The 12,333-nt window shown below is 36.9% G+C and overlaps 1 protein-coding gene across 2 annotated transcripts; it reads right to left on the bottom strand.

The window, feature by feature from the left end:
* Positions 1–2,483: 2,483 nt before the first annotated feature.
* LOC107848262 (putative F-box/LRR-repeat protein 23) lies at positions 2,484–11,999 on the bottom strand. 2 transcript variants are annotated; one of them, XM_047403944.1, is made up of 3 exons: positions 11,831–11,970; positions 4,035–4,663; positions 2,484–2,750 (listed from the first exon to the last, which is right to left on the bottom strand). In XM_047403944.1, the coding sequence occupies exons 1-2, from the start codon at positions 11,899–11,901 to the stop codon at positions 4,057–4,059; spliced, it is 678 nt and encodes a 225-aa protein (XP_047259900.1). In that variant the 5' UTR covers positions 11,902–11,970; the 3' UTR covers positions 2,484–2,750; positions 4,035–4,056. The 2 variants fall into 2 exon arrangements, with proteins under 2 accessions (XP_047259900.1, XP_047259899.1); XM_047403943.1 differs by lacking the exon at positions 2,484–2,750 and having other exon boundaries at positions 3,716–4,663; positions 11,831–11,999.
* Between the last annotated feature and the right edge of the window lie 334 nt (positions 12,000–12,333).

The following is a 12,333-nucleotide window of genomic DNA, read 5'->3' as shown; positions in this document are numbered from 1 at the left end:
TTGGATGAAACCAATTTCATTGGAAAGAGGACTCGCAGAGCTTTCCGTTGATATATGGTAGCTCACCCATATCATTATGTACAAGGAGTTATGATTGTTTAAAGTTGGAGTAAAAATACGTCTGGCCTCAGCACTTTTTTTCTGCACGTTTTACTGTTCATCACTATTCACCGTTCGATCGGAATGTTCGTAACTCATCGCTCGGGTGTCCGTTTTGGATGATCCACATATCGTTGGAAAGCTTATTCGATTCTCTTCGTAACGGTGGCTCTAACTCTAGGAAATTCCACACGAAAAATTATAAATTGTTCTAAAAGATAGGACCCAATACGTTTATGCACAAAATTTCGACGAAAAATTTTCTGGGGTATTACAGCTTACTTGTCAAGGTACGCCGCAACAAGTGCCATCATGACCCTCGTTTTTGGATCGTGACATTCGTATTCAGAGTTTCAACAATGAATTTTATTTTACTATACTTTGTTCTTTAAGGATAAGTTAAAGTTGATGCTGAAATTTTACAACTTTTTTTTCGGTTTGGGGGGTTAGAGTTTTTGGTGTTTTTATTGTTGATTCCATTGAATGAAAATTTTGAGATAGTTTATCTATGGAAATCGATTGATGTGTCGATGTTGTTTTTGTGAACAGGCAAGTCTTAAATTTTAAAAATATTTGGCTCTTAGGATATAATGTTTTGGGGAGGTAATTAGACATGACATGATGCAGTTTTATATTATTTATAACATGAACTTAGATAGGAAGTTATGGAGGACACGAATTAGGGTATCAGGTTAGTTAGATAGTTATCGTAGTTCTACTTTTCACAGTGACTTATCAGGTTATCTATAATATTTTGCCATGTTCTTCCTTATTGTTATTTCTTTCTCTATACTGTTTTGGATATTCTTTTCCTTTAGCCGAGGGTCCATCGATAACAGTCTCTCTACTTACCTTTCCTAGACCTCATTGTATGAGATTGCACTGAATATATTATTGTTGTAGGGTGTAGTTTTTAATTCTTGATTGTGAGGTTAGGCATTGTGGGATTGTTTCTTATTGAATCAATTAGAAGTGGGTCAGACTCAACAATCAACATATGAGAATGTTGCAGAGAGTTTTAATAGGCTTTGCTCAAGTGGAAGTATCAATAGTAGCAACCATTATGCTAAGCTTTTACAATTCTGCTAGGTATCAATGATTCATGAAAAGGTCATTTTGCATTTTTAATGAGAATTGAGAGGGTCAAGAAGATTCTTTTCTCTTTCTTTTTAATTTAGTGGATTGATTGGAGAAATTCTAAGAAGATGCGCTGATCTTTGGTAATAAATTATCCATAAATTTCAATCATATGAAGAAAAATCATAGTCCGAGGAGTCTAAATTGAGATAAATATAAGCGTTATATAATGTCAATAAATATAGTATCTACTTTACTGTCAATTGCTATGTTTTAACATTTTTTTTCATATATATAATTTTATTTATTAACATGATTACGTTCCCAACTTTCTTAAAAATATTAAGAAAAAAAGGAGAAAAGATAACTTAAATCACTATTAGATAAATAGTGTCTATGAATTTTCATGAAACTCACGTTTCATAGGTGAATTTCATATAGTATCATTTGTGGTAAGTTTATGTCTACACTGGTAATTACAAAATTCATAAATTTTGTGGTAAAAGACTAAAACCAATATATTTATGCAAAACTACTTAAAGGTACAATCACCATCACATAGGGTGGAATATTAGTGATTTTGTGTGGCAATAGAAGAAGAGATGATGCAGAGTTGGTGTAGTACGTCACTTTAAGTGCGACTTAGTCTCTTCAATTAGTCAAATCAACTGTGATAATATATACTCTCTTCAATTAGTCAAATCAACTGAGATAATATATACTATGTTATAGGCAATATTTATTTTTTATATATATTTACTATTTACCAACACTAAATACATGTGCAAAGCACGTAGGGTAGACTAGTAATAATAAAAGAAGCAACGACAAAAGTAAAACAAAAAAAAAGACAAAATCAGCCAAAAAAAAAAAAAATTGTAAAAAAAAAGGAAAAGTCAAAGAAAATGAAATTTTGAAATATGGACAATTTTAGTGTCTTTTTTTTGATTGCCAAGAGGCTATTTTTGACTTCTCCCAAAGATATTTCAACCCATCCTGCACCCGCATAAGAAGAAACCTGCCCCGCCCGCATAAGGCCAAACCCACACCACCCCATTGCCATCCCTATTTCGACCCAAACAATTTTGGATCAAATTAAATCTTGACCCATTCTGACCTGCCCAAATTTGACCTAGACCCACCCAATTTTGGGTCAAATTAAATCTTGACCCATTCTGACCTGCCCAAATTTGACCTAGACCCACCCAATTATCACCCTTATTAATATAGTCAATCTTGAAATCACAAGATTTATGATAATTGCTTCACTGCAGTTTAAATTGGCTGGGAAAACAACAACAGAAAAATCTGATGAAGCTAAGCTGTTTTATGTAATTGTACTACAATTCGATGCTTTGACATCTCAACCACTTCACCTTTTAATTAGTGTACAACAATCTTAGCAGAAGTAGAATCATGGTGCGAAGAAAGCAAGTCATTTTGGACAATTTCTCCCCCTTCAAATATCCTCAAGTCTATACAAGAGAGAGCGGTTAAGCAAAGGCATGGTGAAACAGTAATGTCCATACTCCAGTTGCTCAAGTGCTTATGCAGGTTCGCATCTACCCTCCATCCTAGAAACGAGGCAACACCACAGAGATTAGTTAACGATTAAACATGCTGCAACCTAGATATCACGAGGCAAGCTTCTATAGGATCAGGCGGTATATCACAATTCTTTCTACAATATTTCCACGCAACACGCCAGCTTTATTCCTTCTATAAAAGAATAATCTCAGCAGAAGTAGAACAAAGTATCTTAAATTGGTCAGCTTGTCATGCTACTACAAACGATTCCATAAAGGACACAGAAAGAAGTCTCACCTCGTCATTTTTTCTATAAGTAGATACTAAGTTTAGTCATTCCAAAACCACCCTATATGAAAGAATATGGTGAAGCGAGGGCATGGTGGTACGATGTTCATACTCTAGTCAGTCAAGTGTTTGTGTAGGTGACAGCTATAATCCGAGAAATGAGGAAACAACATAGAAAGCTAAAAGACAAAAAAAACATGCTGCAACCTAGATATCACTAGGTAACTCTCGCTCTATAGGATCAAAGAGTATATCACAATTCTGTTACAAAAGTTTCACCCAACAGGCCAGCTTTATTCCTTATAGAATGGTTGAGTTTTTTGGTTGAAGAAGTGGGTGTATATCATAATAAGGCTTTTTTATTCATCATCTATCATGTTATCTAAAATATACACCCGCTTCAAAATATAATGAAGTTTCCGACAGGTAGAAAGTTGCCATTTTCGCTTCATCCCAAACTTAGAAAATAAAAACAACTCTGAAGAAGAATGCTGCCTTCGACAAATGAAAGGTAAAATCCAAACAGATAAATGGTATCAACAAGAAAAGCTTAAGAGCAAATTAAGCTGGAGTGTCGGTACAAAAAGATTCAAGGACCAACGGGTTAGAATACACCCTTCACAATAGTGAGTAGCTGCATAATGAGACAAAGGGCGTTTAATTTAACAACCACAAATCTACACATGTGCTAGGCACTTAACCAGCTACAATTAGCGATAGCAAGTATCGGAAAGAGATTCCTTCATATTCTTGAGGCTCAACAAACCAGTCAACTAATTATACTCTTCCACACTCGTCTATAATCTAACAACATAATAAAGAGAAAAAGGACATAGAAAATTGAAGGATCCAAAACAAGAAGATAGGTGTACAAATGACACAAAAACCGAGAGATTAATGCAACAACAACAACAAACCCAGTGTATTCCCACAAAGTGGGGTTTGGGGAGGGTAAGATGTACGCAGTCCATACCGCTACCTCCGAAGAGGTAGAGAGGCAACGCACCCAACCAACTTTTTACCGAGAGATTAATACAATTTACCATAAACAGAATAGAAGGGCAGTCAAGATTCGATGAACATCTCATCATCATCATCAGAATAGTTGCTGGCATCAGAAAATTCATAATAATCATCGGCATCCGAGATGAGGTCGATGTCAGAAAATCCAGATGGGTAATCCTCATCAAATGATTCAAAATCGTGAATTTCAGCATCAAGTCCATAATCTTCGGAGGGGTCCTGAGGATGTCTTAAATGTTTGATCTGTTGAAAACATCGGTTCCCTACATTCCCTACTAGATGGACATTAAGACATCGTCGTAGATCAAGTGATTCAAGGTGAGGGCAACCATTAAGAAGAGCTTCCAATCCTTCATTTGTCATCTTATTTCCAAAGAGTTGAAGGTGGTGCAGTTCAGGCATGTTCTGTGCGATTGCTATTGCCTCTTCATCGTATTCAATGTAGGGGTGTCTACAGATCTGGTTGTTCAACTTAAAAGACTTTAAAGCACGACAAGAACGGCCTATAGTTTCAATGGCTTCTTTGGTGATTGAGATGTAGTAAAGGTGCAGTTCCTCCAATAACGGGAACTCCTTAACTGCTGCACTCAACCCCTCGCTTGAGACATTATAGGAACATACGAGCCGAAGACGTTTGAGCTGAGCTGATCTGTTGAAAAGATTCAGAGTTAATCACTAAGATTAGAGATGGGGCATTTAAAATGTCTGCAGGGATATGAACATATACAAGTGTCAATCGTGCAAGGAAAGAAGCAGATTCTACTGAGCAGTAACGCACAGTTACATTGGTCAAGCAAATTTACATGATCATTTGTTGTGCATAATTCAGATGCATCATATAATGTAGTTTTAGTAGTAGTCGTTTATGGAAACATGCTTGTGCCTGTTCAAACGTTTCCATAAAAGTTTAGCTGGACCAAAACCAAAATATTGTGAACATAAATTAGGTGACTTTCTATTTGTTCAATTACTTATTAAATTGAACTTTTACGGATTAGCTTCCTGAAATTGTTTCTAAACTATTCTATAATGGTTCACATATACCATTCAATCTATACAAAAAAGGGAAAAGGCATAAATAATCCCCTGGACTTGTCACATTTCCAGCTACACTTGTTTTTTTCAGGAGTCCTATTATCTCCCTAGACTTCTTTGGGAATAAATACCATCCTGAAACAGGACAACTAAATTTTCGGCATGCAATCAGATGCACTCACGCTTCTACGTGTAATTTGATAATTTTTAAAATCATATTTCCTTATTTTTTGTTCTATTTCATTTTCTTTCTGTTTCTCTCGTTTGATCAAAAGCTTTCACCAATGAAGAAACCCATGTTCAGCACAAAACATCTGTCTTCACCAGTTCACCATATTCTTCCCTAATACTTTTCACAAAAGAACATTTAGTTTTTTTTTTCTTTTTTATTCTTAACCCATTCCAATTTTCTTTTTATTTCCCTTTCCAGTCCCGGCTTACTTGTTCTTTGGTAGAATTCCAACCTAGAAGCTATGGCAATACGTAATTTCTTCCCATTTTCCCAAGCCTTTGTAGACACGGTACCCGGTACCGGTGCTACTGGAAGGTAGCAAGTTAGTCGAGGTGCGTGCAAGCTGGCCCTGGCACAGACATCACAATTATTTAAAAAAAAGAAAAAAAGAGACAAGTTCTGTAAATCCATCTGCCACCTAGGAGATGAGGGGGTAGGAAGGGGTTATTGGATAAGGTGATCCTGGGCAACTGACCTGAGGACCTATATTTTTTGTTCTCACTTCTTAGTTGACTTGCACCATTTAAATTGATAACTTAAACATGTCAATAAAAACAAGACAAACATACCCAACATGACATAAAATCTCTAGACCTAAGAAGCAAGAAACTAGTCTAGAAAACACTTCACTTTAATAAGATGTTTGTTTCTGCATCACAAACTTGTTCAAGCACAATAGCATGCTAATGCATAAACACTCGTAACAGAACCACAGGCACAAAAGAAATCTAGTAAAGAATACATGCTTAAGGCCTTCATTGAAAGGTAATCCAGTCTATCAGATGCTAGGAAGATCTATAACTTAACCATGTATTGTTTCTCCCATCCATGTTACTAAGAGAGATATCAAGAATTCAAGATTCATCTTCAACCTATTGTTCTTTATTTTGATTCATTTCCGGTTGAGTAGGACCAAGACGGAGTACTTGGAGTGCAAGTTTAATGACTCGAGACATGAGGAGTAGGTGGTAGTAAAGTTGGATTCTCCGGTGGTTTGCAAGAGGGATAGTTTTAAGTATCTTAGGTCTACGATTCAGGGGAATGGAGAGATAGATGAGGATGTTTCTCACCGTATTGGGGCAGGTTGGATGAAATGGAGGCTCGCTTCGGGAATTTTATGCGATAAGAAGGTGCCCCCAAGTTTAAAGGCAAATTCTATAGAGTAGCAGTCCGGCCTACTATGTTGTATGGAGCGGAGTGTTGACCGGTTAAGAATTCTCATACACAAAATTTGAAGGTAGCGGAAATTAGAATGTTGCGTTGGATGTGTGGATTCACAAGGGCGGATAAGGTTAGGAATGAAATTATTCGAAAGAAGGCCGGAGTGGTTTCAGCGGAGGATAAAATGCGGAAAGTGAGGTTGAGATGGTTTGGTCATGTGATGAGGAGGGGCACGGATGCCCCAGTTCGTAGGTGTGAGAGGTTGGCCTTGGAAGGGTTCAAGCGGGGTAGGGATAGACCGAAGAAATACTTGAGAGAAGTGATTAGACGTGACATGGAGCAGTTACAGCTGACTGAGGACATGGCCCTTGATAGGAAGATAGGGAGGAAAAATATTAGGATAGAGGGCTAAGGGTGTGGTTGAGTTGTAGTCAGTAGGTAGGGGAATTGTGGTGTCCTTTGTTTGGCAATGTCTTTTTTTGTGGATGTCGTATCTATGTTATTTTATCATGTTCTATGCTTTTGATATTTTTGTATACTGCCTTTTATCTTGAGCCGGGGGTCTATCGGAAACAGCCTCTCTACCTCGTTAGAGGTAGTGGTATGGACTGCGTACACTCTACCCTCCCCAGACCACACTATGTGGGAATATACTAGGTTTGTTGTTGTTGTCACTGTTAGGTAAAACAAGAAGATATCAGAGCTACTTTTTAGCTGAAACCATTAACTCTATAACTTTCATAAAGATTAGGAATTTATCCATTGCTAACAGCCAGTCACTAATCAACCATGGTCACTTTGGACTTGTCTAAAACTGCTACACTGTCAAGTTAGATCTTTATTTCTTCAACTTCATGATAACCTATATTCTCATTAGCAAAGGATTTCAGCGGCACAATCTTTCCTGACGCCTGGAAGGCAATGCTACAGTTTGTTCTCTTTGTGCGTTCCTCTCCTCTAATATTTAAGCAAACAAAAGAAAACTTTCAGCCTTGTAATTCAAATCCATAACGATTGGCCACGGATAGAATCAGAGAATATATACATTGAATTGCACTCACTACATTATTAGCATCAGTAACATTTCCCTTCAACATACATGAAATGGTATTGCTATATAACTTACAGGCTATGTAACGTGGATACTTCATTTATCTTCGTGAAACCACGTCAAATAGGCCTGCTTTAAATGGGTGCAGTATGGGTCTAGATACTTCATAACAGTTCTGCAGAATACACTATGTGTTCATTTGGTCAGGCACTAGTTATGAGGGATTATAATGCCATGATTGTTTACACGGTGAATAATAATTTAAGGATCACTATTTATTTTTTGATAACGTAAAGTACTTAAACAGAATTTAGGATGTCCATAAAGACGGATGTACTAAAAGGGCAGCCCAATGCACTAAAGCTTCCGCCACGCTTGGGCACCGGGGAAGGGCCAGACCACAAGGGTCTACTGTACGCAGCCTTACCTTGCATTTTTGTAAGAGGCTGTTTCCACGGTTTGAACCCGTGACCTCCTCGTCACATGGAAGCAACTTTACCGGTTACTCCACAGCTTAAAGACTGATGTACTAATTACAGTATTTCTCTATGCCAGCGAAACAAATGCCGAAAACATCGAACTTGTGCAAAGGCAATCATCCCTTTCTTCCTTCATTTCTCTTATGCCATAGTGTCCATAGATGATAGAACGCATAGAGGGACTTATTCCAGATCTTCTACAGTCTTCTTTCCAATTCTTTTGTCCTTGCAGCAGTTAATAAATCATTAAAGCTTAACGGCATCACTCAATGAACACCAAAGAAGAATAGAAATAAGGACTTGATCAACCATGTATGATCACAGTTGCAGCACTTAATAAATCCTTAACACTTTGTGGCATCACCCAATGAACACCAAAAAAGATTAAGAATAAGGACCTGAAACCCTAGGGTGTGGGTTCTAGTCATCAATGACACCATGAGATCTCAGGTTCAAATCTCAGTGAAGACAAAAGAACAAAGGTTTCATCTGTCCAAACCTTGATGGATAGAGTCACTTGGTACCTGTTCTGGTGGGAGATAGCATGTACTGTTGGAATTAGTAGAGGTCATGCAAGCTGACCTGGACACGACATTTATGAAGAAAGATTAGGAACAAGGACCAGATCAAGCATGTCTGATGTCTGATCACAATGCGGCAACAAATGGTTGACAGTTTCAGCTGAACACCTTTTGCATATGCTAAAACCTCTTTTCTGTAACTTATCTTGAGTGAAGCAAGCACCATATGCAGCAGTCCACCTAAAACATGCTACTTCAGTTAGAGCTTTAGTTTACCACGACATTTCCAGGCCAAAATAAACTCCGACTTTTGTTTTTTAACGTAAGAAGTTCATAGCTAGACTTCACGTAAATACACCTGATTTGTTTGCAAGCTGGATGTCTTCTTAGTGTCTCATTTTGTACAAAAACGAAGTGACTTCTTCCAGCTCCAAGTAATTAAATTCTCTTCTAAGCTGAAAATCCCAGCCCTCAGGCACTCTGGATTTAGCACTAAGTTATAAATAGTACAAGTCGACCCTTTAGCATCCCCTCATCAAACCATACTTCAGCGTCAGACCATAATTTGATCCTTTTACCATTCCCCACCATTAATTTAAAATTATTACTAAATTCTTCCAATAGGTTAGTATTTGTTTCCACGCGGTGACCCCATAAGAAGAGTTTACAGGCTCAAGATACCAAAAACCCTCTCTACCATACTGAAAATGGATAGCAGTCTTCCAAACAGCATCCCTGTTGTCGCTCCACGTCCATTACCACATCAAGAATAACTCTTACTGCGCATTTTAAGATCACTCACTCCAAGAACCCAAACACCCCACCCCACGCTCCTATACTCTTTATAATTTTATGCTATTTAACCAGATGAAATCTCTTGCTATCAGCACTGCCATCCCAAATACAATTCTTTCTCAACTTAATGATACACTTCTCCACTTCTGTTAAAATTGGTGTCAAGGACATTAAGTAAGCCGAGATCCCCATTCAGAACATTATAAATCAATATGATTTCCGCCAAAAGAAAGATATTGCTTCCATAAAGATAGACTTTTTCTCAAACTTGTCTATAACACCAGGCCATACACCAGTTCCTTTTTCCACCCAAAGGCATTGCCATGTAAATAGCAAGAAACTTGTCAGTGTCATAGCCCAATATTTCAGCAAACTCCTAAACGAGACTACCCACATTAATAGACAAGTTGGAGTTCTTGTTCAAGTTTATTTTCAGTCTAGAGACTGCAGCAAGAGCTAACAGTATAACTCTCAGGTGTATCGTCTCTTTTTAACAACTTCACATAGCACCAAATTATCATCTGCATAAAGTATATGGTTTAACTTCCATAAAATTTCATTTAACACCTTCAGTCTTTCCATTAACCATTAGTAGAGGCTTTTTACAACGTCTTACTAAACCGTTCCAAGACCATAACGGATCAATAAGGAGACAGTGGGTCCCCTTGTCAAAGGCCCCATCTGAGATTTGAAAAAAACCCTTTGGATTTTCAGTGATTAAAGAATGTTATGTGGGAATCACTTACTTTGAGGGTTCTTTTTATTTTTTCATTCTTATCCATAATCCATCTATTGCAATACATGTATTCTCATAATTAAACACAGATTTCAGCATAACATCTGCGGGTATTAGCAGCGCACAGTTTATTGGGGTCAAGCAGCAAGTGTTAGATAGTTTGTAATATATATGAAGTGTTATTGTCCCACGACGGAAGGTAAAATAAGTTCAAAAGCTACATTATATATTAAAAGCCTTGGTGTTTTCAAGTTCTATTTAAAATTTGAATTCAAATGGATATGTTTGTTCATCAAATATGATGGCTATTTAGAGTACACACTTTTCTGACTCTATAACAACAACAACATGCCCACACCTAGTATAATCCCAAAAAGTGGAGTCGGGAGCGGATAGAGTATACATAGACCTTACTCCTACCTCAAAGGTAGAGAGGCTATCCCCAATAAACTCTCAGGTCAAGAGAAAAATAGTCCAAAATATTCCAGAAAAAGAAGTAAAGAAGTACAAGAAATAGTAGATAGTAACAAAACAACAGATAGTAACAGGACAGTAACAAACTAATATAATGGCCAAACTACAAGAAACATTAGATAATAACAGAAATCGAAGGACATGAAACTACATGAGCAATACTATAACTATTAGTATGGACGGTTAACAAGACAACGAACTGCTACCTACTAAATTAGGCCCTTTTCTCGTGAATTGACTAAGAAAAATCTCCAAGTATCAAACTATTTGCTTCTTGTATCATGAAGAATATTATCTCTGTTTTTCCCCAAATCAATATACATGCACATCTTCTTTAAGATACGCCTCAAGCCTTTTCCAATTTCATTTCAGTTTATTAACTATTCTCCCATTTATGTGGCAATTACTTCTTTTCTTGTTTGGCCAACCAAACATTATACAACTTATGCACAATGGCAGATCTACGGGAAGCGAGTGTGTTCATACCCCCCCCCCCCCCTCCCTCCCGGATCCACCACTACTTAACTAGTATTCAATCACATAAATGTCATAAGAGTCTACAACCCTAGTCCATTTCTTAATTGAAAAACAAAACATTTTTTATTGCATTCCAAGTGTTCGATTAAATTCCTAGCTTCGTTAATTAGCCTAGTTTTAAAAGCAATCATTCAATCAATGTCTTGTTTGAAGTTAACTTAGGAAATTCACAAATCCACACACTCTTGGACACCTTTTTCTCTTAAGGGGAGAAGCAATTAAAGGGACAAATGAGTTTGTCAATTAAGTGAGAGTTCTTCAAGTTTTAAAATTGAGTAAAAGTGACAATTTTTTTTGGCAGTCCCCATACTTTTACTTTCACATTTTTACCGCCGCAACTACAAAAGTTGTCCCAAAAACTATGTGCAGTTGGACAATTGAATAGTTGTTGGCAACTAATGCATTTGTACGACAACTATGCACGGTTGTTTGAGAATTTGACCCTTCTAACTTATTAATATTACGGGAGTTGTTTGAGAATTTGACCCCTTCTAACTTATTAATATTACGGGACCCACTTGTCCCTTTTAATTAATTGAAGACTTAAAAGGTCTTTTCACCTCATTTTTCTCTTCACACACAAGCACTCCCTATGGGATCGACCCCAACCTTACATTTCATTTGAGGTGTAGGATTGGAATACCAATTTCAAGATTAGCTGATATTGTTGTTGCTTAATGGTACACCAAAAAACCCTAATAATTAGCAAAAATACCAAAATAATACTCATACACATCCGAATTGTCTATCTACCTCTAAACTAACTGCAAAATAAACATAATAAATTAGGGTTACCTTTCAGCAATATAATTAACCAAATTATCGCAACAATTCACAGCATATAAAATTATTGCGCAGGATTTCATGCTGAGATTATTGTGGCTAAATAGCCTAAACCAAGACAAAAAGGATACTGCACCGGAGAAGAATTAACAGCTATGGAAGAATTATACAAGATATTCACCACCTACAAAAGGATAACAAAAGGAAATTTATTTTATATAAAGTATTATACTGCACCGGCAGAGATACTATATGATGAAATAAAACCAGTTATACAAGTTGTAAAGATAGGACTAACTAGAGATATGATCATCCCAGAAGATATTACGCAGCAACCGGAGATACCCAGAATCGAGATACCGGACTTCTATGCAAATAAACGACTTATTGGACTAGCTACGATCATTCAAGAACTAGCAAATAATTATACTAACGGAAACCCAATATGGAGCTATTATTCGAGAGATCATCAAATGATTTACTCAAATTCAAAAGAGCTACGACAAGCAGATATG

This window comes from Capsicum annuum, unplaced genomic scaffold (assembly GCF_002878395.1).
Source record: "Capsicum annuum cultivar UCD-10X-F1 unplaced genomic scaffold, UCD10Xv1.1 ctg5008, whole genome shotgun sequence".
NCBI classification, from domain to species: domain Eukaryota; kingdom Viridiplantae; phylum Streptophyta; class Magnoliopsida; order Solanales; family Solanaceae; genus Capsicum; species Capsicum annuum.
Note: the sequence above shows the minus strand (reverse complement) of the source record. Positions and strands in the feature narration are given on the sequence as shown.

What these genes read in the sequence shown, in the direction of transcription:
- LOC107848262 (XM_047403943.1), bottom strand. Translation starts at nt 11,901, where the DNA reads ATGAAATCCTGCGCAATAATTTTATATGCTGTGAATTGTTGCGATAAT. An exon ending in GTTAATTATATTGCTGAAAG is followed by an intron (nt 4,664 to 11,830) that starts GTAACCCTAATT and finishes TCTTTTCAACAG; the next exon opens with ATCAGCTCAGCTCAAACGTC.